This window comes from Rissa tridactyla, chromosome 10 (assembly GCF_028500815.1).
Source record: "Rissa tridactyla isolate bRisTri1 chromosome 10, bRisTri1.patW.cur.20221130, whole genome shotgun sequence".
In the NCBI taxonomy this organism is placed as follows: Eukaryota; Metazoa; Chordata; class Aves; order Charadriiformes; family Laridae; genus Rissa; species Rissa tridactyla.
This window is the reverse complement of record NC_071475.1, coordinates 19,610,690-19,635,758: the sequence shown is the minus strand read 5'-3', so window position 1 is coordinate 19,635,758 and position 25,069 is coordinate 19,610,690. Positions and strand designations below refer to the sequence as shown.

The following is a 25,069-nucleotide window of genomic DNA, read 5'->3' as shown; positions in this document are numbered from 1 at the left end:
CTTGCATCAAACCAGACAGAGGAATACAATGAAGTTTCTTTGGGAGACAATCTGGTACAGAGAAGAAAAAAGCCTTTTATGTGCCACAGGTAGCAGAGTTGAGAATGAGAAATCCTTACAGGAACTGAGCTGTAGAGGTTTGTCGTGTACAAAAACATATCAAACTGGAGAGCATCGTTTTTAAAGAGACAGAGGCAGTCTTTCAAAACGAGCTGCTAATGTACATGGCTGTAATCATCTAGTCATTTATCTCTTGTTGTGGTCTCTTCCAATGTTGTGTCCCTCGACTATTCCTTCCCTGCAAGCCCGCTCAGAATTGGTTCAGATCAAGACACTGTCCCCACTCAATCCTCCCAGAGCACACCAGATCCCATCCAATAGTAAGCACATGACTGGAGTAGCATCAGCAGATTCAAAGTACATTCCACCCAGAAGGTGAAGACCTCAGAGAAGTGCATGAACGTAGCCAATGAACTGAGAGTTCCCTAGGATCCCCACACTATCCTGATCCATGCAAGAAAAAATGACCCAGAAAGAAGCAGAGATCCACGAGGCAAGTATACACTCCAGACCAGGCTATAACCGCAACCACTGATTTCTCCTGGACAAGGCGGCTTTGTATAACTTGACAGAATTCCTTACGGAGAACAAAAGCCACAGTGTCGGGTAGAGGAAACCCTAAGTGTGTGAACAATCTCAGCAAAAAAAAAAAAAAAGACCAACCCACATTTAAAATACAAAAGACACATGGAATCCCAGGACTCTGACAGGACTAGCAGTGTACCACCAGGAACAAACCATAGCACTTCTGCTCCTCTCTGCAGAAGTAGCTCTGTCTCTGGAACTGGGTTCCTGATCTCAGCATACACAGAAGAACAGAAAGGCATGTCAGCAGCGTGGGGAGGAAGTATAAGATATAAATACTGAATGAAAGAGACAGCAAGTCTCTCACAGGTACCAAAATCCTCCCCTCAAGACAGCATCCACAACAAATGCAGAGTGGGAAAGATCTGGGAGTCGAGGGCACAGAATTAGCTCAAATTAAACAGTGTGCAACAGCAATTCTGATAACAGTTCCATAAGATGCAGCCCAAGAGCCCAAAAGGGCTTTTACTGGCACCTACTTGTGTTCATCATTCAGGATATGGACTTTGAAGGTGCGGGGCTGGACCTCTTTGGAGTTATAATCAGCAGGAAGGTTTTCAGGTGCTGGGAGCCACATGTTGAATTCTGCTAGCCAGTTTTGGAGCGTATTCACCTGAAAAAGTTAGCCATGGAAGGATTAAAATCCGATTGAGTCGCTCTGGATTTAAGAGCAAAAATGAGAACAGGGAACAACACTCAGCTGCACCCGGACAGAAGAGGCAGGCCACAGCATGCAAACTCAGAGAGACACGGAACGAAAGAGAGAGAAGAGCAGCAAGGCTATGATGGAGCGTGACATGAAACAGGACACTATTCAGTCTTCTCTACGCAAAGAAAGAAGTAGCGCAAGGAAGCCCTCAGCCAGCCCTTCACATAGCTACTTACAGGTACAATGGCAAGAACAGTCTTTGCCTCCGTGTGCCGAAAAAGTACATCCAAGAAAGAGATGACCTGTATGGTCTTGCCCAGGCCCATGCTATGTGCTAAAATACACCCAAACCCACTGCTGGTTTTAAATCTCTCCAAGGACTCAACCAAGTTGTCATACAGGAATCGGATCCCACCAATCTAGACAGAAAAGTAGAAAAAGTATTAGAATAGTGGAAGAAAAAACAACCCAAGATGGGTATGTACTTACAGAGTGGCACGCACATTAGGATTGCATAAACCATGAAAATATAAAGGGGATATTTTTAAGTTCACTACAGTACTCTAAGCTAGGGAAGGCTGAGAAAGCTTTAGATACTCATAAAACTTCCTGAGAATATAACAATAAATCAAAATTAATTTTTAGCCAGAGAATCTCAATTGGGGTTGATTAGTTTGTGTATAAATGTATTTTTATTTTTCAAATGTTCATCTAAATATACAAAGGTCTGATGATAACAATAGCAAAAGTTACATATAGCTCTGGCCTTCCTTTCATTTGTCCTTGTCATTTGAGTGTCCACAACAGCCATCACCGCAACCTGGTCACAGAGCTCACCAAAGAAGTTCTGCTGAGATTACAAGGCAGGCTTGCCCGAATTCACTGTATTTTCAAGGCTAATAAAGCCTACCTGATGAGGTTTTACTGCATGTGCAAGCTGGGGAGCCAGGAAAATGTCCTCCTCATTTGGTGGATGATTGATGTTGACAATGACTTGCCCCAGAGCATCTGACTGATTTAAGGCATCATTCACATGAGAGCCACTGCTCTCTTCACTGCCATCCTCTTCCCCTTCGTTGCCAGAGTCACTGCTGTCCACAATTTGGAGGGCATCATCCTCTCCTGAACTTAGCTCAATCACTTCTGTAACGTAACCAAAACAGGAAAGAATAAGGGCAAAGGTTAACTTGACATCTTGGGGGTTTATCATCCATGGAAAAAAAAAAAATCGTAACGGGAAAATAAGGCTACCACCTTTTGCAATTCCACACTGGCCTAATAACCTATTCTGAATAAGCAGGCACAATACAGGCACACATCAGGCCCGTCAGATCCGCATATAAAAGCATGAGTTTCCACGGGTTTCCCCATGTTTCAGAGAACACTAATTTGGGCTGACCCAAAAAGAACAGAGACAGTTTCTGTAAGAGTTTTACCTTCTCCTCCGTATGTTCTCTTAATTCCCAAACTCAGACAAGCATTTTACTTGTTGACACAGTCTCTAAGGACCGCCAAGGAAATCAGGCAGAAGTACTCTACTGGAGTGGCATAAAGGAATCAGTTTAGATCCATGTGGGACAAGGGACACAAACTCCACTTTCAGCTGCACATGTGAGTACTTAGATGCTCCTTTTATATACAGCAGATGATGCTACATCTCATGTAAGCATTCTTCAGCAGAGCACTGAGCAAAATTAAGTGCATTTACAAAGCAGAAATAAACACCAGTTCACAAGAGTGCCTGATAGGCCAGGGTATAAATGTCAGTTTAGGACTCCAAAGGTCAGAAGTGGCCATATATTTTAAAAAACCAATAGGCCTACAAAAACCTGAAGTTACTCACTACTGGAGCATCTGACTAGATGAAAACGGGAGGCTTGTGGCTAAATAAACAGCATATTGTGAGAAGACCAGGCTGAGGCGATTGGTCACTTACCATCTTTAATACTATTTTTTCCTTTAGCATCATCTTCACTGCCACTGCTGGTACTATCTAGGCAGATCACTTCCTCAGCCAGGACCTGAGGGGGGAGCTGAGTAGCCTCTGCTGTTCTGAAAACGATGTCCTCTACAAACATAAATTACAAACAATAAGTAATTCATAATAATGGGGAAGGAGACAAAATTGTTCAGAAACCAGACAGTATTTCCTTCCACTTTTGCTCCAGTAACTTAGCCCTGGAATTTTCCATAACAGACTCTCACTGTCTACAATAGTGCTATGACTCAGCTTCCTGGGTCACAATCTCCTCCTTTCTCCATTGCCGAAACAATAGCCCATTGCTGATGGCACCCTCTCCATTGCGTGCCCTGACTGGGGCACACTGACCATGCGACATATTAAAGACCCACCCCCTTTTTTTTTTTTTTTATTCTGTTTTATTGAGGTCTGATAAATAAAAGCTGTTTTTCACCCAGCAGAGAAAGTATCAACTGCTGAAGGGATGATAACTGCCCTTTGTTAGCAGGGACACTGTAATAATTATATCCCACAATATCATAAGCAACTTCTGCTGATCAAGACCGTTTGTTTGTATGTATTGCCATGTGGGGAGAGAGGCAAGCTCAACAGGGCCAAATAAGCACCGCTGCAGTGACTCAGCAAGCAACGATGTTCTTCTGGGGCTGCAACCTACTCTGCAACAGTTAATGTGCTTTAAATAGCTCTTATTCCTTCCCCCCCCCATGTAAAATGTTTTGAACTCTTGCACTTAAGGGAGAATATACATTTTTCTCAAGAGGGAAAGTCAACTCAAGAACTCCTTACCCCCGACACAACTTCCAACTGCACTTCTCTGCCATTTACACCCGTCTGAGAGGCTGTGCTATAAACTACATCACTGAAATGATCCAGATTAGAAGAGAATGCAAGATGACATATTCACCGGAAGACATAACCATTTATACTGCCTGCTATTTCACTGCTTGCTGAAACATGCAAGAAAGGACAAGGTTACATCACGAACATATGTACACCCAGTCTATTGTTTCACTATCCCTAATACCAGACCCACGCGTTACCAGACCATTCACAGTACGAATATGATCTGGACCAAGGACATGACATTTCTGTCAAGTCTGTTTGTTTAAGCTTCTGTATCAGTTGGAAAGAGAGACAGACCTATTCGAACATCCCACTTACACACAATTAACTTGTCAAAACATCTAGTTACATGTTTTGACGTCTAACTAGATGTCTTATATGTGGTGTTAAGGGATATGGTGTAAGGGAGAACTTCGTAGAGTGGAGTTGATGGTTGGACTCGATGATCCCAAGGGTCTTTTCCAACCTAAATGATTCTATGATTCTATGATCTTCAGCAACAGTTACCTGGCACCTTTCACCATGTAGGCACAGCATCTTGATTCAGAACTAGCTCAGAAGCGGAAGGGACTACACTGAACCAACAAGGGGTTTGGAACTGTCCTTTCAAGAGTTTACACTTGAAAGTTCAAGCGCAGTATAGAATCATAGAATGGTTTGGGTTGGAAGGGACCTTTAAGGCCATTTACTCCAATGCTCCTGCAATAAGCAGGGACATCTTCAACTAGATGATGTTGCTCAGAGCCCCATCCAGCCTGACCTTGAATGTTTCCAGGGATGGGGCATCAACCACCTCTCTGGGCAACCTGGGCCAGTGTCTCACCACTTTCAGCATAAAAAAATTCTTACTTATATCGAAGTCTGAATCTACCCTCTTTTAGTTTAAAACCATTATCCCTTGTCCTAGTACAGACAAGCATGGCACTACCTTCTTCATTCAGCTTCTATCCTCAAAAATCTTGCTTTGTGTGGCATCTCCCACTGCTTACCAGGAAGAAACTCTAGGGGTACAGTTGGGATAGTGGCTGGATAATCCTTCCGCTGCTGCTCTAACCGTTTCCTTCTCTCCAACTCTTCCTGCTGGGCTGCTTTTGTCACAGCTTCCAGTTGGTCCTCACGCAACAGCTTTCTGAACACAGGAGCAAACAGAGAAACATAATGTGGTTACACTCAAACAATTCCTTCCAAAAACCTGAATGGCCATGCAGCTGGCTCAAAAGCTGATTGACAAGCTCCAGGTAGTCTGTCAGCCGCACAGATGAGGAACATCATCACCAAAAGCTACAGACAAATTCTATAGCTTTTTCAAGACTGTTCTCCCCATCTACAGGTAACACTACCGTTACTCAAGGAAAAGACAAAAGTTTGACAGAAGCAAAATAATGAAAGGAGGAAAAACGTGAGTGTCTGTCTAAAAGGGTGTTATATATTGCTATGTGGCTGTTATTTATTGCTACACAGTTTATAAACAGAAAATGCACAAAGTCAAGCAAAGAAGATATATGGGAAGAAAAGGCATCAATTGACCCACAAAAAGTCATCACCCTGATTCTCCTCCGATACAGTATTTTCAGTAACTAGGACCTCTGATGGCTTTAACAATTGTCTCAAAGGATGCTCTCAGAGCACCTTACTTTTACAGGTAATTTTCATTACTTCCAAAAGTTGCTTTTCTCCCACTTCAGGTTCACATGTGCAGCCCTGGAAAGGAAGGCTCTTTTGCCAGGGCAGAGGTGCAATACAAGCAGTGGTAAAATCCAGCTCCCTCAAACTAGCCTTTAAATCCACCCAACCCCACGCTGCAGGGATACCGCCTCCATTCTAACGAAGTCTCAGTTTCTAAGGCCCACTCAATGCTCATTTCTTCGGCTTTAAGAAAAATCAATCTGCACAAGCTTAAATATGAACCCAAGACCACCAGCACGCTACGTACAGGGCAAAAGAGCCACTTGCTGCCACAGGACTTCCTGCTCCATCATGACTCCTCCGAGCGTTTTAGATCCCCTTGAACAAAATTTCCTAGTGAATTACCACCTGACAACCCGTCCCAGAATGTATGTGGTGACTTACACAACCAAACAATTACTGCTTTATAAAATTCAGGTGAAATTGATTTCCGTCATTTCAGTCACCAGTCACAGCATGATCATTCCTGCCAACAAATACCCAGGATGATAGAAAGAAAGACTATATTTTAGGCTGTTTGCAATAGGATCCTCATCAGCAGATATCTGAAACTGGATATTTACTTAATGGTGGTGCTGTTTTTCAGTTACGTGTCTTAAAAGCCAGCAGCAACTACACAATTTTTGCAATATATTCCAAAACCAAATATTCACTCTTCTGAAATACCAAACAAGTCTGCACCCACATGCAGCACTCCAGTCTGAGATCATACTACTCCCACTGGTGAAATCCGAAGGTTTTGGAAAAGAAAAGCCATCTGGTTTGCCAGCAGTGGCAAAATGTAGCTCAGAGGGAAAGTCCAGATACTCCATTTTTACCCAAAAGGCTATATAGGACCCTAACTCTTTCTGTCCTGCTGCTCTTTACCTTATGTTCCTCCGCATGTGAGACGGTTTCTGAGCCCTCTTCTTTTTGGTGTCCTCAGAGGCCAGGCTCTTGTGCTGGTTCTGCAAGAGTCGCTCTGCCCGCTCACTCTGAGATGAGGTAGTTGAAGTAGAGCGCTGCCATTCTCCATCCTCCGCATGTTCAACATGGTCACCGCTGAACACGGCTTCCTGGGGTTGGTCTGAAAAGACAAGGAGGAAATGACATGAGAACAACAGTGCCAGGCTGGCAGCTGGCCTTCCATCAGGATTTGAGCTGAAAGGGAACCAACAATCCCTATTCTCACTCGTTTGCAAGTGTGTTTCTCTGAGGGTCAAAACTGGGGCCCTTTCCGACAGTGCCACTCAAAGAGCGTTAAAAAGTTTTATGGTAAAGGGTCTATTCACAGTGAAAGCTAGGACGAACACCATTCGACAAAGCCCAAAAGTGTCTTGACAAGAAAACAAGGCAAAATTATTTCAGTCCACTCAGAGCACTTGCTGTCCCTAAGGGCCTGTTTTCCTACAGGGGCCCAACGAGCTCCAATTAAAACAAGGAACTCAAATCTGTTTACCTTTGTTTCACAACATTCAAGGGGGGCAGAAATTTCCATTTATATGATACCTGTGCAACCATCTTCCAAGTTAACAGAACATACCATGCAAGAGGTTATCTGGTTCAAACACGGGGTCATGGCTTAGCAGGCAGCTTAGTGGTTTTATCACAGGCTCCACTCTCATGACTTAAATGGTAACTTCTGGCAAGCTTTTTTAAAAACAAAAAGTTAAGTGGCAACACTCTTTCCACATTGTAAACCACATGCACACCCTTTTCTCTACATGCTCCTATTTTCAGACTTGTGTTAATGGCTGAATTCAGTTTTAACGACATGTGAAATGACACCTTGTTCTATGTGACATTTTGCTCTCCAACAGGCTGCCAGTGACCATGCTAATGCTCGTAGAGCACAGAAAGGAAATGTTTCTGTTCAAAAGCTTCCCTTGAAGTAAACTATTTCTGACAAGCCTTGTAATAGCTTCTTTGTAGCATCTTGTCCTCTTGTGTCAGGCAAAGAGATACCCTGAACCTCATCCCATAATCAGCTTTCTTGCCTATACTGTGTATTTGAGCTAATGACTGAACTGAAATGACACTTAGACAGAACTTTGAAGGAAAGACGACATCAGCGCTGAGGAATGTGGCAGATGAAGCAATACAGAACCAACAAGCATCACATTGTAACTCCGTGGGATTGGAGACAAAGAGCACCCCTTCTCAAAAAGCTGGGAGCTTAAACGAAGGATGCTTCAGTATAGCACGTTGCATGTACAGGCACCTCTACAGCTGCCACGTTAATATGCCTATTAAATTAACCTTACCACCAATATCACCTCTTAAATTTGAGATGACAAGAACTAGATTCAAACCTTGGTCAAAAGCGCCAACTCTGCAAGCTTCCTCTCCAGACATCCCACCAGACCTGCCCCAGCATTTGCTTAAAGTCTATGTCAGAATCCATTTGGGACTCCAGGGCTCACCCCGCCATGGACCAATATCAGCAGAGCAGCTCAAACATTTCTGTGACCATCAGTCCCAGCAAGTCCTATACGTACTAGAAAAACAGGTATCCACGACTTATGTGAGGAAACAGAGCTCCCGATGAACGCAGGAAAGCAAAACCATAATTGCAAAGGGGTTTGCTCCTACAGTCACAGTAGTTCTCCCACCGCAGCCAAGGTCTTGGAGCCCTGTCCTCCCACCATGCCTCCTCAAACTTACAAGCTCAGACATGACGCATCACATTCACTTGCAGACAGAGAACTGTGCTGGGAATAAACCCAGTTTCCCAGGCTTCCCAGACACCAGCTCTGCTATTTGAGCTACAGACACATTTTGGTCGCATTACCTGCAATTCCCCCGCACTGTTTCCTTCCCTCTACCCCTCTCAACTCCTGGTTATACAACTAGATCAAAAGACTGGATGAAATACGGCAAAGGGACGCAGGGAGGCTGCACACGTGATCACATTCTCCGGGATGAGTCATTAAACCAGTGACTATCCCGGAGACAAACACTGCCATGGTTACACTGCAGCCATCTCACCCTGGGCCCAGGGGACCTTGACAAGGCATTAGAGAGCACAAAGTCATGCTTGTTTGGAAGAGGAAGCACTTCTCTCCCCACATCCCAGCAACTGCCCACGTCACCTCCTTTGGCAGCGACTCTGCCACCTGCACCATGCCAGCAAAGGATGCCTTCAGGACGAGGGTGATGCTAACAAAATCCAAAGGCTCAGCTGCCCAAAGGTGAGGCCATTATGTGTCTCCTCAGTATTTTTTCGTATTTGTTGTACAATCGCTGTGTATACTCATTCTACCTCTGCATTTTACTTTTCTTTCCTCTCAATCACGTGTAATACAAGCTCCGGTGAAACACACACAGCTGGATCAGACAGGTTTTTTTAAAAAGATAATTCTCATCTGAGCAGGAGCCCGAAGCCTAAAATCTGACGATAAATTTGGCCCTGTACTGAGTACAGGCCCTCATCCACCACAGCCATGTCTGCTCAGGCTGGTGTTTGTCCTGCCAATACAAGTTCTGAGGTGAGGAACACAATCTGTGCCTCAGCCCACGTTCCTGACACATATGCATCTAGATACTGAGATCTCTTCTACACCAGCGACATTACCAAACATCACATTGATTCAGCTGCAGTGGAATTCAGAGGACAGGCGGCTTCCCAGGGCCGGTCCCATCCTTGCCACTGCAATGAATAAAGCTGCTTTTCACCAAGCTTAAACTCACACAATGATAAAATCACAAGTCACTTCCATCTAACCATGCGACAGCTCGCACCACACCTGTGATACGAGCTGGCAGCTACTAGCAGGAATTGTTTGGTTGCTGTTTTGTATTAAAACTTCTGATTGTGTACACAGCCTGAATCTTACCGCATGTGAAAAGCGAGCCTCCCCGCTGCAGCCATGTGGCTGCACTCCAGTGTGGCGAGCGCCATGCTGTGTAACTGGGACCCACACTGGGACAGAAACGCATTAAGAAACAATAACTACACACACAAAACCCTATTTTGCACAAGAACAGGTTCGGTCTTTGGGTTGGAGGGAGTGTGGGAACAGCCTCGCTGAACAGGTCCCATCAGGTAATCAATGGAATAATTCCTGCCCCATTTCTGCCAAGCCTACATCTACAGCAGAAATGCAATTATGGTTTTGTAACAGGAGCTCAACACGCTACTCTGGCATGGCTATACAAGTAGTACAGGAGCTCAACACGCTACTCTGACATGGCTATACAAGTACACAACGCAAAAATTTGCCAGCCCTGTTTGCATGTTGACAACTGCCCAATCACGCTTAGGCTGTTAGCGCACTCTAGGAAGACCTGGGCAGTTATCCACCTTGCCTCAATGCGAAAAGCACTGCCACCAGCCCATGGGTGACAACCTGGCACAGCCTTGCACAGGGAGATCAGCCGCATACGCCCAAGCACAGTTGGGCGAAAGGGCAGGCCTAGGTCCACATGTGTCCGTCACGGCCACCGATGAGGACGTAAACCCCTCCCATGCTTACACACTGTGGGGATTGAGAATCAGCTGGAACACTAACTGCTGGGTTCACACCAGCTCTGTTGCACATTTTGCACTGTGCTCACCAGAATAGGCACCAGATATACAAAGAAGGTCTCTGGAGGGTGGTGGTGATTGCATTGATGCAAACAGTCAGCTCTTCAAGCAGCTGCTCCTTCAGGTGGGTTACAGCTCTCCGCCTGAGAGGTCCCTCAGCGGTTCCCACCGGTCTTCAGTGACGGACACCAGCACACACCCAGGCACTCTGTCCCGCAAGGTACCCTGAGCGCCAAGAGGGGCACACCTATCCTTTCTCGCGCACTTCGTGGAGGTTTAAAATATGCCTGCACTATCAAAAGCCAGTAGACCTGATTACAGCACGGCCCTGGTTCGTGCCGCAGACCAGGGGTTGCCAGTTTCCTCTGCTCACTAAGCAGCAGCAACCACCGCCCCCAGCTGTACATACACGCAGAAGGAGGTGTTTGGCTTCTCGACCGACACTTGCGTATTACAGTTGGGAAGCCTCTGTAAGGAAAGGAGTCGTGACTGCTCTGTATAACTCTGTTTCAGACGCTCTCTGTGGTGTGACTGCCAGAGCTGCCCCTAAATACCGCACACAGCATAACATAGCAAAAGATTTGGCCCACAGTGGGGCACTTCTTATTGCACCCAAGCTTATAAAACTCACCTCATCACCTCCTCCTGCAGAACACTCCCAAATTTCCCATAAAACAGCACGGGATAGAGCCTGGAGAATATTCTCTACCATCTTGGATTCAGCAGTGAATTGTTCTCGACACATACAGCCTGCTCTGCAAGGGGGCTCGGGTCGCTGTGAAGTGTCATGAAGCAGCAGGTACATTTTTTGGAGCGTGAGATTTCTGTGACTAACACAGTCTTCTCCTGACGCTGAGGTGTGTGAGAAACAGTGTTATAGCTGCATCCAGTCTGCACGCTCCGAGGCAAACCTCAGTAAGTGCAAGTGTCTGTGCACACAACAAGTAAACATCCACAGCTCAGGCAACAGTCCGATACTCCTAGGAGTATAGAAAATGCCATTCGGGGTAAGACCTGGGGGTCCCTGACCTGAGGCTGTTGCACAAGAAGGTGCAAGAGACCCCTCTGTAGACAAAACACTGTAAGATGATTACTTCCTTGCCCCCTCAGTTACTAGCTGGCTACCACAGCTAACTTGTGGTTCACCCTCCTCCTGGGAGGCCAGCTTCTCTCTGCCAGGATAACTCAAACGCCTCCAGGGAAGGCATGCCACTGGAAACCAGACAGTTGTTTATTTCTAAAATCAATTCACTACGGAAACTCAGGATGCCGAATAGCAGTATTTTGCTGAGTCTCTGGGCATTATTTCTTACCCTAGAGACAGGGATGCGCACGCATGGTGAGGAAGGTAGTTGCATACAGAGCAGCGAGGAGTTAGTTCTTGCTTTGGGAGCTCTCTTTTGTCCTGCACAAAGAGCAAGGAGCAGTTAAATATTATTGCAGGCGTTCTGGGAACTTCCATGCAGTTTGTGGGCAATAGCTTGTCAGAGACCAGCTAGTACTAGCTAGTCCTACTACAGCCGGTACTGAGCTGTCAAAGCAAGAATGGGAGGAGCACTGAGGGATGGCACAAGAAAGACTTAATTGCACAGCTCCAGCTGCAACACTCGCAGCCACTGACACACTGAACTACAACGGTGCCAAAGGCTAGAGAAGTGACTCTGCAGAGCAAGCCCATCCGCGAAGGCACTGACAGGCTGGAAGATGTTCTTTGGGGTTACGTGGGGTTTCCCAGTGCACTGGGCACTGGAGAGGTGCGTAGGTGATGCCAGAGTTCAACTGTGCTCGGCACCTGAAGAACCACAGCACAGCAATTACCTCTGAGGCCGACAACAGCCGGAGTGCTCCAACTCATCCTGTGTTCAGCTGAAGCAGAAAATAAATTAAATATTTTCAGAATACTCTTTCTCTGTATGCAACTGGTGCAACTGTTGCACGGATGCCATGCAAGAAGGGAGGAGAGGCATCTGCACAGAGCACCCTCTCACAGAGCCGGCATTAGGAAAACCCTCGAGCACCCCAAGGCTGGAGGCGGGAAATTCCTTGTGAGACCCCTCAAGGACAGTGTAGGGGAAAGCAGGGGGGCTGCTCAGACCCCTTCCTCCAGGTCCCACCCGCTGCAACACCCAGGAGAGCCACAAAGCCCCCTCCCAGGGCTTGACACGCATCAGCCCCCAGAAAGGGGGGACAGAGGGGGACACGGCCCCTTTGATGACTCAAGGCTGTAGCTACTCCCCGCAGCCGCTATCAGGGCAGCTAATTAGCAACAAGACTTTGTTCTCCTCGGAAAAATAATCGGGCTCAGTCTTGGGAGGCAGGACGCCCCTCCCAGCCACAACTGCTTAACAAAGACCTAATTATGTAAGGATTATATAAACCGGCACACCTACCCCCCCCCCCGCCCCGGCGCCACAGCACCCGCTCGCCGGGGCCCAGCGTGCCGGGCGCCTCTCGGCCCTCTCCAGCCACCCACTCGCTGACAACACGAGAGACGACACTGAGCGGCGATCAGCCTTTTGTCTACATCGGTGGTTTCTGGCGTGCACGGGGTACTCTTGTGCTTGTCTGGCTGCCCCTCGTGCATGTCCTCTCCTCGGCAGGGCCACGGCTGTGGGGAGCTCCCGGGAGGGCAGCCATGCCGTGTGCCTTGGGCAAGCAGGACCCGCAGCTCCCAGCCCCTCTCTGCATGCCGGCCCCGCTTGACTCCAAGGGCTGCCATGGCTGGTGTCCTGCTGAGTCACAGCCACGGCACTGCGAGACACACAGGCATCTTTCTGCCTGAGCCTGCCCAGCCCCAGAGCTTGCCTGCTCCCAGGGGAAGCCTCCCTTGCCTGTCAAACAGCACGTACATCAGCTCTAACATCTTCATTCCCGCTACTGATTTATCTAGGAGTTAACCACCTCAGGATTGCCGTTCATACTTGTCACCGTAACCAGACACAGAGACTGTCATATTGGTATAACAAATAGCGCTGCTTGAAGTCTGAGTAACACATTTTTCATTTCTCTAGGTATCTGTAAAGCGATCTGTCGCTGCGGGTTCAGGACACCTCTCTGAGGCCTGCAGGCTGCTGGTGAGAGATGGCAGGCTGCCTCCCTCCCCAGCCCGGGGCCAGAGGACGGAGGGGAGAGACCCGAAATGAGCTCTGAAGAAAACACAGCACCAGCACAGGCTCTGTGGGCCAGGGCGCAGGGAGGGAGCCCAAGCAGGAACACACAAAAGCCAAATCCATCTGCAGCCTCCTTCTTGGGCAGGAAGCCCCAGTCAATGTAAAACTTCAAAAGATAAATTGTAAGGCAGCACTGCCCTTCTTTTTTCCTTCGGAGGTCTTTCAGCGCGTCACTTACTGATGAGGTTACGCTGCAGAATAAAACCCCTCTCCTGGCCTGAAAGAATCCTTCAGGAGCAGAAGTGATGGGCAGGAGCAAGGAAGGTACTACCCAAAAACCAAGCAGCCAAGACGCGCCGAGAGGCAAACTGGAACATCAAACAGCCAACTTTGGTGACAGACAATATATCTTCTAGCCCTGGGATTATGCAAGCAGAACCAAGCCCCAAATACTCTTGTTCTTGTTCTGGCCGTGCCTCAACACTGTGGATGCCGAGACCCGGGTTACATAAACACCAAAGGGCACTTATACAACCCCTGTATGGCACGGCTGGCGGCCACCGGCACCCCATGTCATCAGTAGCTGCTCCGGCACCTCCACGCCCAGCCCCTCTGGGACCCCAAAATGCAGCCCAGGTGGGTGCTCCTTGGGTCGTCCCCCCTCTCGCAGGCACCATGGAGGAATGGCTGATGGTTACACCGGAGCACCGGGCAATCTCCTGTCTGTTTCCAGCTCTCATACACTCAAAGGAGGGTTGTGAAATTTCAAATCAAACATTTTCATAGTGCTTCGAGATGGCAAAAACTGGAGAAATGCACAACACTGCTACCCGGCATCCCTCTTCCAGATATATAATCAAAATTACTTTTCCCAACGAAAGTCCTCAAACCTAGACTGTAAACTGCCTTCCTCCTCACAAGCCCCCCCTGCCTCGCGCAGACACTGCAGGCACTAGGCAAGACAGGGAAACAAAGCCAGGAAACGCGCCCGGGAAGGTGGCGAGCGCAGCGGGGATGGGTTACATTTGTCCTTTAGCTGGGGGTGTGCGAGAGCAACCGAGTTACATAAAATCACTGCACCGGAGTCAGGAAGCATTTCAGACTCGAGTGCTGGGAAGTTTTCAACAAGCTGTACACAGGAGGGAACCCAAACCTCCCCTTTCTGGTTATCCTAGTTAACTAGTAACCCAGAATATAGTTTTGTGAGCCAGATTACAAAAATTACCACAGGGATCTAAACCAGAAAGTAACTGGATTTAACCATCAGACCTGATTTGTTTTCACAATAGTTCAAAACTTTAAAAAAAAAAAATAAAAAATTGCTCTATTCTGTTAAGGTGGATAAATATTGATTTAGGTAACAAAGATAAATTTCCCCTCTCAACTTAATAGATGCGTATGGGGGCTTGCCGTGTTCCCAGCACAGTGAATCCAGCTGGCTGCTCCGGTGACTCTTCTAGGGATAAATAGCAGGGACTAAGAAAAGAGGACGAGCAGGGGAGCAGGCGTTCGGCATTATGCAATGATTGCATAAGCACCAGTTTACACTAGGTAGCTGGGAGTTGTGGTATTAGCTTTATACCAGGACACCCTCAGAGCAACGAGGAACAACAAAGAAGGGATTATTGCTGCCACACGCTCCCAAGGCCACCAAAATGGCAAACAAACAACAAGCACAGACCGAACTTTAATCTCTGCCTCAAACCCTCACCAGAGCTTCGTTCAGGACCTGTTAACAGGGAGGGGGGAGAACAGAGCCGATACTCACTCCTAATTTAAAAGGGCAGCATGGGAAATAATCCCAGCGTAAAGCATCCTGCAGCATGAGTGCTCCTTTGTTGGTGCTCATGATGGCAATGGTGTAAGAGAGGAGAGATTTCAAAATGATAATACCTGCCATTTGCACTCTAGTTCAGTGTCAAAGGAGTTCACAAGCATGACACGGTCCTCGCAATAACCTGTGAAACACCCTCCTGTCCATCTTGCAGAGGGGGAAATTAAGGCAAAGAAATCAGGTAGGCATCAGTGCTGAGTAACTCCCAAGTTGCTGGCTCCCTGTCCTATGCTCCGATCAAGAGGCTCTCTTTCCTCTCCTTAAATATAATTTCCTACTTGGAAAAACAAAACATAGTTGTGGATTTTTTTAGAACTGTAACACAGCACAGAACTTCAGCTGCATTCCCTTTTTCTGCTTCAGTCTCTAAAGTAATTTCAGAGGAATTTTCAAGGACTCTATTTAATGAGGGAGGCATCACTTGGGAGAAAAATGCAAATTGTTGAGTTTGAGCCTGTGTGCCACCGCATTCCACTGGCACTTCTCCCATCAAGTGCAGCCAGAAAAGTGACCGAGAGCACTGGAGAAAGCTAGTAAGACCAGGATGAAACACCATCACTCAAAGAACAATCTGTTTCTACTTTTCTTTTTCAAAATACTGCTTTGTGTGCTGATAAAGGAGTTTGACAAAGGGCTGCAGAGTTCTTCACGGCAATCGGACCCACACAAATCGAAACCACGATGTCACAGGGACACCCCCATGCAAAATACATAACACCCCAAAAACTGAGCACGTTACAGCCTGGAGAAAGCCCAAGCATCGGTTCCTTCATAAGGTTTACATTACAACCACCTCTATGGTCAAAAAAGAAGCATATGTGTATATGGGGAGGAGACAGGGCTCTTTATTTAAAGACATTTTTCTTGCAGAGCAACAGGGGGATAGGTAGTGTACTGCAACAAACCTTGATTTACTAGCTGGTAGGTGCTACTATAAAAATAATTAAAATCCTCTCTAGCTTTCCAGAAACATTTATAGAATGCTAAACAGATAGCACAGCACTGCATACACAAGTGCTTGCTACTCCGAAGACCCTAAAGAAGTGTTCAGGCACCTGGAGTGAGAAAAAGCCACAAAAACCAGAGAGGAAAAGAAACACTGACCAGTAGTTGAAGCACAAAGGCAGGGAAGAACGTGATGTGTCAGTTCTGCCCCATACTCGCTCTTTGACCTTGTGCAGTTTTATCATCCTCTCTGGGGACCAGAAGGCTATGGAGAAGTGGGACAGAGATGCTCCTGGATCTACCAGCCAGAGCACAACCACATTAGATCAGTTAGAAATGCTTCCTCGGAGATAATTTTCCCGTCAGTAGAGCAGACTGTGATAAACCTTGTCCCAGACTTTATAACTTGACGAGCAATGCTGTACAAGGAGTTCATTTGCACTCCCGCTCTCTTACATTCGTACAAATGACCCCAAAATACCTTTCCACCCAAATTTTTTGGAAGGCCTCTAACCTTGCATTCTTCCTCCATCCATGACCTACACTCTCATTTCCAAAAGCATCTTCCCCTCCCCGTCTTCTCTTTTTATACCTATTATCTAGACTGAGTTACATAAGCCACTTGTATCGCCCAGATTCCTCATTTATCCAAACTCATTTGATATCATAATTCCTTTCTCTTCTCAGTTCACACTCTCCCAGAATTAGCTTCTTTGTCCTGCCACCACATCCAGAGAAATAAGAAAGGAAGAAAAGATGGATTTTTCTTTTTTTCTTTTTTCCACTAGAGTCCACCCCTCCCACTAATGGACAATAAACACTTGCATGGCTTATTTCTATAAAAACTGCTCATGAAGACCACACTGCACTGGAGTCCTATAATAAACCAGGAACCCAGAGCTGGAGCTCCTGGGGACTATTTTCGACCAGCCTATTAAGTTCAGAGCATGAACTTTGAAGGTATTTGCCACGTGAACAAGGTGGAAGAAGCTTCGTGTCCCCCCGAGTACCTGATCTTGAAGTAACAAGTTAAATTACAAATTTAGAAAGTTCTTCAAATCTGAACAAAGTTTTTTCTCCAACACACAACACCCTCCCACCAGCAAGCAAACTTCCCAAAACTCTAAACTTGTGTTAGGGTTTCACCAGCATGTTCCGTTCGATGAGGGGGGGGGGAGGGGGGGAAGAAGGGGGGGGCAGGGGGGAAGCCAAGTAGCTCTTAGTCTATTAGGCACGAATTAGGGGATCTGGAGCAAGCACCAACAGCTCTGCCTGCTGCCCAATCAACAAGTCGCCAAATATTTCACTGACAACGGAAGCTCTCAAAACTTTTTATCGAGGAGGATATTGGGGGAAAGTATACACAAAAAGTTGAAGATGGTGGGGGAGAGGACACTGGATATAAAATCATACTGATATTAACAACTGCCTCCTCTCTTGCTAAAAATTACTTTTGCAGCATTACAATATGACAGCAGCAGAAACAATAACAGCCAGACCCAGAATGTCACATCACCAAAGTCTTCATAATTAAAAGCACAAAGAAAGAAAGAGCTTCCTTCTTCATATCCCCTCCATCAAACCGACAAGCACTGCAAGATTCTGAAAATTCAACCATTTCCATCCCTGCTCGGTAGGTAACAAATTAAAACCTGAGCCCCACGGAAGAGTCTCTGTTCCTGATGCGCTTCACTAGCCACTGAATAGGGTGCCCCATCACAGGGGTGGGAGAATTAATGGTTTGTAAAAGGAAAGCAAGAGGGTAAAGAAAACGGGGGGGTGGAAGGGTGGAAATCAACCCGCAAAAAACCAACCTGCGTCCTACCTGGAAACTGCTGAGACTCATCCAAGAGTAACATGCTGCTCAGTGCACTGAGGCAAGACCTCTGCCCCAACACTCGTTCAATGTGGCCGCACGCTCTCAGCCCTTCTGCTATTCTTGTCTCAGGGTCTTCAGGACAAAAGTTTCCAGTCACTCCCGACAAGTCCTTATCTCTGCCTGCAGCCCAGCGAGCACTAAATCCACTCTCACTGGCTGTTCAGTCTGCAAGCGGGAAATGCCTCCTGATAAAATAGTCCAGGGTACAGGCAGGGAAACCTGCCCTTAAGGTTTCTGAAAATAACTTTGGTAAATAGCTCCTAGTGCTTGAATCCACCAGCCGGTGTGACGGGAATCAGTACGCATAGATCCTCCCTGCACCCAGCCGAGACGGACCAGGGTCACTCTTATATAACGAGTTAAATATGCCTCGTGTTCAGCCTAAATAAAAATTGCCACTATCTCCTCCCCTGCTCGGAGAGTCACACAACACAGCCCTGCCCGAGGTAGCTGCTGCTCCACTGGGAACCGATGCCTGGAGCCGTGCTGCCCACCCGGTTTGGCTTCGGTACGTGTTCCCGATCGGCGGGAGCAACCTCGGTTACGCCTGGGGGGGGGAAGGAAAAAAAAAAAAAAAAAAAAAAAAAAAAAAGAGTTTTAAAAGAGAGAAGAAGAGCAGGGAGGCTGAGTGGGTGTGTATGGGGGAGGTCTCTCTCCTCTCTCTCTCTCTAGCGGCGGAGCTGCACGCCGTTGGGATCAGATCCCATTCACTCAGCCCGCGATCCAGTTCAACTAGTGGCAGAGACCAAGACTGAGAATAAAATAAAAATCCTTACATAACCATTCCGGCTCCGGCGGGGCCCCACGCAAGGGGAATCCCAACAGACAACAGGACGAGCAGAGCAGGGGCCATGTGGGACCATAACCCCGCTTCCAAGTTTCACAGCACAAAAGGAAAAGGCCAGGGGGTGGGGGGCGGAGAATGCGTTGCAAAAAGAAGTACAGCCTTTTTGGCTTTGAAAACAATCTTGGCATCTGTGATTTTTAATCAACTATTTGCATGATGCCTGCTAACTTCCAAGAAACCCGGACAGCTGAGATTGAAGCCTGAGCAATTCCTTGGGAGCTGGTAACCTGTTTGCACAGTAATAGGCGAAAGAGCATCCTGTAGTTCGCTTCGTTAAGTCAGCAGCTCGTACAGCACCGCTCGTCTGCAGAAGGCTCAGTGCAGCAAATGGACTATGAATGAGACTTCCCAGTTTTTAGGAAACAACCTTTCAGAATTTGTGGAGTGCAAGCTTATTCTAAGCAAGCCTTCCTCCCCATCATCCATCAGCACCAGAAGGACAGGTACAGGAGAGAAATAAGTAAGTACAAGAGAGAATAAGTACTTTAAAGCTGTGGGTGAACCCCTAAAGGCTAACCGTCATGCCTGGCCTTCTTCAGTGCTACAGAGACTTTTTTCATGCCTGGTTCCCTTCACAGGCATACCCAATGCCAGCAACAAACAGCAAACCTGGGCTGATAGACACGTAATGAAATCAGCTCGCTCCTAGCAAGCATTTGTCCACGTAATGAAGTCAGCTCTTTGCTTGAAACAACTGGCAAGTGAGAGTCAGGAAAACCAGGACGGGCACAGGCAGCCCGAAGCAGGCTGTGTCTGAAGAGCTCTGGCACAAGAGCACAACGTGCTGCACTCGTAGCAGAAAAGGTTGATCTAGAGATCTTCAAACCCAGCCAGGGCAGAGCGCTGTTACCCTTTGTGTGACTCCAGACATTTTTATGCAACCTTTCATTCGAGAGGGTGGCAGAGCGCAGTGAATGCTTGCAACCATCAAAACATCCTCGTTGCTGCAGGGCACATCACAACATTGAAAGAAACCCAAGGTGCTATTTTCATCATTAGAGCCACATAAATTTTACCAAAGAAAAGATGAACTGTATTAAAATTAAGAGGCTCAGAAATAAGACAGCCTTTCACCTATGTCACAGACTCAAATAGGCTGACTACACAAGAACATACAGTGTTTATTAAGGGGGGAAAAGAGGCACAAATATATTCAGAAAAGTACATAGCTGAGGATCTTGCAAGCAGGCCTTATAAGGCCTTTGTAGGGTTGGAATAAATAACCAAACATAACCTCAGCATCTGACCTAAGGGGTTTATGAAACTGTGAAGCAAGATTTAGAGACAAGTATTTGTGTAAATACAGCTGGGTACTTTCCAAGGCACGCTCAATACAGCAGTCAAGCACAAGGAAAATGGAAGTTCAATACATGAGGGGGAACAGGTGACGTACACCTGTCCTTCTGCATGGAGCAATAAAAAGGGAATTTCCTTCTTCGCATTACCGTGCAAAACAGAAAGGAATTTTTCCAGCTTTTTCTACTCACACCAGCCTACTGGTGATAGTTTAGCCATGATAAATATGTACGCACACAGCCAAGAATCAGATCTGCCAGAAAGAGTCAGTTTATAAAATGGTCTCCTCATGGCAGGTAATCTTGTTACAGATAAGTCCATTTACTGAATAGCTTTCCTGTGAGACCAGCCTTGCCAGTAAGGAAGAATGTTCTCCCTCCCCTACGGGGTCTGAAACCTTACCCGGCTGTCATACCTCACCTGCCTCGTGCTCAAGCCGCAGGCTTATACGACTGTGCTATACATCAGAAGAGGCTTCTCAATAAACTGTTGTCACTTGAGAGGTTCCCTTGCAAACAACACAGGAGATTCTCCTGTTAAAAGAAAATCGCTATAAAAATTTGTATTTTCATAGAGTATCAAGATAAAGGCCCTTCAGTACATGCCTTTTCAGCAGCAATATCAGCATCCCTGAGCACCGCAAACTCATAAAGGTTAAAACTCACACCTAAATCTGCCTACACATGTAAGAAATTTGATTGTAAAGTTTCTCAGGACACTAGCTCCTCTGTATGGCAGAAAGCATTAAAGATGGGGACGGAAATCAATGTGAAGTCAGTTCAACTAAAAAGTTTTAACAAAATATCCAGAAGCTTATCACAAGTGACTCTCCTTCCCCATCTCTTCAAGCTGTAGTAGCTCCTTCCCCATCCCCACGCCCGTTCTCCACCTTGAACCTGGTTCTCTCAATGCTCGCTGAGCTCAGCAGGCCAAGCAGCTCTGGGACTGCTCAGCACTGACCTGATCCAAGCCCACCAAGTGCAGTACAGGCGAGAAGCACTGGATCCATAATGTGCCACCACACGCTTGGTCCCTGCAAGCTGGGCTGGTTCCCTTCTCTCCAATGACTGCCCCAGGTGCTGCTCATCCTCATCGCCGCCCGGCAGAACAGAAGAGACCTTCCTTGCCCGGCCTTGACTGCTCCACGCTGGCTGCGCAGTCCCTTCCCCATCCCACAGCTTTCTCACAGCTCCACATCCACCAGCGGCTTCTGCACACCCCACTGGCCACCAACGGGCAGAGAAGCTGACTACAGATCTGAATTGTTTGTAAGTTATTAAACACAAACTAGGCCTGACAGCCAAATTTCACTCTTGATTATCAGCTGCTAGTAGCACACACAAATATCATTAAGGCTACTTTCCCTGTCCTGTTTTCCATCTTGTTTTAGCAACACAGAAAACACACCAGAGCATCGGGTTTGCATTGGTTATCAACCTAAAACAGTTCAGACAAACTCCACAACACTGTGTTGGCAACTGAGTATTGCTGGCCTTTGAGAATCATTTGCTTTTTAAACAAACACTGTAATAAAAACTCTTTTTGTGTAAGATCTAAACCAACCATGGAAAATCAGAGGAGCCTTCCTAGTGTTTTCAGTGAGTTTTGGACTGAACTGTAAGGTACAAAATTTGATCAATCTGGTTTTTTCTCATTATTTGTGTTCATATAAATCTCGGTTTATTTTCTTTCCCAGACTCATCTAAATCGTAACTGGGTGGGAGGCTGTACATAATGTAACAAAAATCTAATCACACAAAATACAGGTAGCGATGAAACACACTGCCTTCTGCAAACGCTTTTCAGACTATCGCTGTGGCAAAACATGTAGTGCTTCAGACTTCGGTCCCAGGCTTTCAACGGTTGTTTAAATGTATTGAAGAAATCAAGCTGCTATTAGACAAGATGTAATGTTTTTAAGTCAAAGGATTTAGATCATCATCATTTATATCACAGATATTTATCATCATCTTAATCAAAGCTAAGTTCATTGAATTACCATCCCAGGTATATTCAAGAAACCGATTCTCATCTCGTCCTATAACTTGCTACATTTCTGCTGCTGAGGATGACACAACGTGCACCACGGAAGAATGATTTTGTACAGCTTTAATTTCATTCCAGTTTTCATCTAGGTGCAAATTTGACACAAATCACAAACAAAGAATACACAAAAGTGCCATTCTGAAATTGCTTCTAACAATTCAAGTATTCAAATATTTTACATAGATGAAGATTACCTACAGGTGTTTTAATTGCAAGATCTGTTTTGACAGAGATTTAAACTAGAAGCCTCTGTTCACCTAGCCCCAAAAGATTTTATCTTGTAGCTTTCTCCTGTCTCATTCCTATTTGCACATTTGCAAGTGAAAATAATGTCTTCTGACTCCTACTTAGAATTTTTTTGAGACTGAGTCAGTGAACTGCATGTTGAAGAAAATGTGAACAAGACATTTTCAACATCTGTAGTACAAACTACTGCTATTAAAATAAAAAATGGGTATTGCATCAAAAAAAAAACCAAACAACTTTGATCCAAACGATGAGCCATACATTTCTGAAAGTTCAGTGTTACAGTTTTCTACAAAGCCTAAGCAGGAAATTAAAATGATAAATAAAGCAAATAACTGTTAGGTGATATTGTGTTTTAAAATCTGAAGAATACTTCTAATTTAATTAAAATGGGGTTCCCTCTCCTTCCAAACTTGCTGCTGCTTCCTGGCTAAAAATATTATACTTGCAAAACATATAGCTACATGTACATTTTGTTTAACCAGCCATTAAAAGCAGAACAATACCAGATAAATAAAGAAAAAAAGTGTAGTTTAAACTAAAATGGAAAACAGAGAAGCGTTTCCCCCAGTACGTTTGAATATAAAAGGGGCGCTGCCTAAAATGTAAAGCAGAGGATTTTGACTTTGGCTTCATGACACTCACCAGGTAACCTTGCCAAAGTCACTTTGCCACTCCTTACCTGTTCAAGAGGGAAAATACCACATGACAAATTTGCTAATTAGTTTCCTTGTGACTTCATCATGGTTTCAGGAGTTGCAGAGGATGGAGTATGGTATCTATTAGCAATGTCTAGGTGTGGTACAAAGCTGACTATTGAAAACATACATGGGGAAAAAGGTACCAAACGTGACAGAGAAGTAAGTGTGACTGTCCTTTGTTAGAGATTCTCTGGCTGCTTTGTGGAAAGAGAAAAGCAAGCTTTTTTGCCAATAAAGCACAATCCCCGTATCCTGCAAAGCCTATCAGAAAAGCAGGAAGAAACAAAATACTTCTCTCCATGGAAGACTTGGAGCAATTCTTTGTTCAGTTAATAACCGCTGGCTCACTGACCCCGCTCCCTGTGCATTCATGCTACTCTCACGCTTGCGTCAGCTTTAAGAAAAGAGAGCATGTAGCTACAGGTAAAAAAAACAAACAAAAAAAACCCAACCACAAACATTTGAAAAAATTCCATATACATATATATAGAAAACGCAGAGCCTTGGACGTGGGCTGTTCTTAACCACATAGAAGGATTTCTATTTTGTATTCCATCATATGCAATAGATCAAAGGGAAGGAGGAAGAGGAAAAAAACCCAAAGAACCGTAGCTAGTTATAATACCACATCATTTCACGAGATCAGCCAGTGCCTGTGCCCAATTGGCAGGGCTGAAGGAAGCAGAGCTCTGGCGTCATCACCTCCTTTTAAAGTAAAGCAAGTCATTACTCCAGGTTATGTAAGGCTCGGGCTGAGCCAGACTTCGTGCCACCCTCTCAAAAAGGAAGCCGCTGCCGGATAGCCCAGGAGGGGGGCAGAGGAGCCACGGACGTTTTCGTTTGGAGCTTCCCCCTGCTTAGGATAAGCAGAGGAGACCGGGAAAGAGTTCGCACTTTGGGACGGAGCAGGCAGACGGGGAACGGCTCAGCGACTGACCTGCACCATCGTCAGTCTGCAATTCCCTGTGAAGGGGGCTGGGGGACAGCTCTCGTCAGGATCTCATCCTTCCTTCCCGCAGCAGCCGTCAAGCCACACCTCACCCCGCTGGGAAGAACCTAGTTCACAGGGTTAGTTCAAATGCTGGAATCAGTCAATTAAAACCCCCACAAACCCCAGGCGCCGCTCCTCCCACACTCCTCTCCATTCCTGTTACCTTCCCCCATTTCCTCCCAGATTTATGGGCAAAGAGCCCATAGACGAGGGACTTCCACCTGCCTCTATCACCCTCTGACAACCCAAACTGCCCCAACTCAAACAAAATGCCCGGAAAGGTGATCTGCAGAAAGGGAACTAACAAAGCGTACGGTACTGCCTGTTCCCAGCAAAGCACCCAAGAGGATTTTTATTATTTTTTTTTATGTCACCATTTAATGAGTCCGGTAAAGCCACTTCAAGGGAGCTGGGTGCCTGCCACGGGGTCTGCACGGGCATTAGCAGCCCCCATACAACGCCCAGGGTACACAGACACTTGCTCGCCGGGCAGGTCTAAACCCCTCAGACTGCACACAGATACACCATTTGTTCTGAAAGACAGATTGTTCTACAGGGAAACTGCCAGAATAAAAATAACGGGTAAAATATGCAGCTGTCTGTAACGACACAAAGTTCCCAGAGAAATCAGTGGGGCTTTCACCTAAATGAGAGACAAACCTTCTTCCCTGCAATTTCAGTGTAACCTTTCTGCACTACTCAGTAACCAGGATGGCTAAAACTGCAAACCCTAGCATCCAGTGCCTTTTCACCTTTGATACTAACTATATCTTTTGTATTTTATTCAGCTGGATTGTGGAAACACAGAAGACAGCCAACTCCTAACTTTCTAGGTCTTAGGAAACCAACACAACTCTCGAATG

The 25,069-nt window shown here is 46.2% G+C and overlaps 1 protein-coding gene across 4 annotated transcripts in view; it reads right to left on the bottom strand.

The window, feature by feature from the left end:
* The window catches only part of RAD54L2 (RAD54 like 2), a 69,516-nt gene that overhangs the window by 14,244 nt on the left and 30,203 nt on the right, over window positions 1-25,069 (bottom strand). For 3 of the 4 annotated variants that reach the window (XM_054215827.1, XM_054215829.1, XM_054215831.1), the window contains 6 exons: window positions 6,672-6,870; window positions 5,108-5,247; window positions 3,231-3,362; window positions 2,205-2,437; window positions 1,531-1,713; window positions 1,125-1,258 (listed from right to left, as the gene is read on the bottom strand). In XM_054215827.1, coding sequence (XP_054071802.1) covers window positions 1,125-1,258; window positions 1,531-1,713; window positions 2,205-2,437; window positions 3,231-3,362; window positions 5,108-5,247; window positions 6,672-6,870 — 1,021 coding nt within the window. Of the gene's footprint in view, window positions 1-1,124; window positions 1,259-1,530; window positions 1,714-2,204; window positions 2,438-3,230; window positions 3,363-5,107; window positions 5,248-6,671; window positions 6,871-18,025; window positions 18,817-25,069 lie in introns of those variants that run through there. The other variant, XM_054215830.1, reaches the window with a different exon arrangement.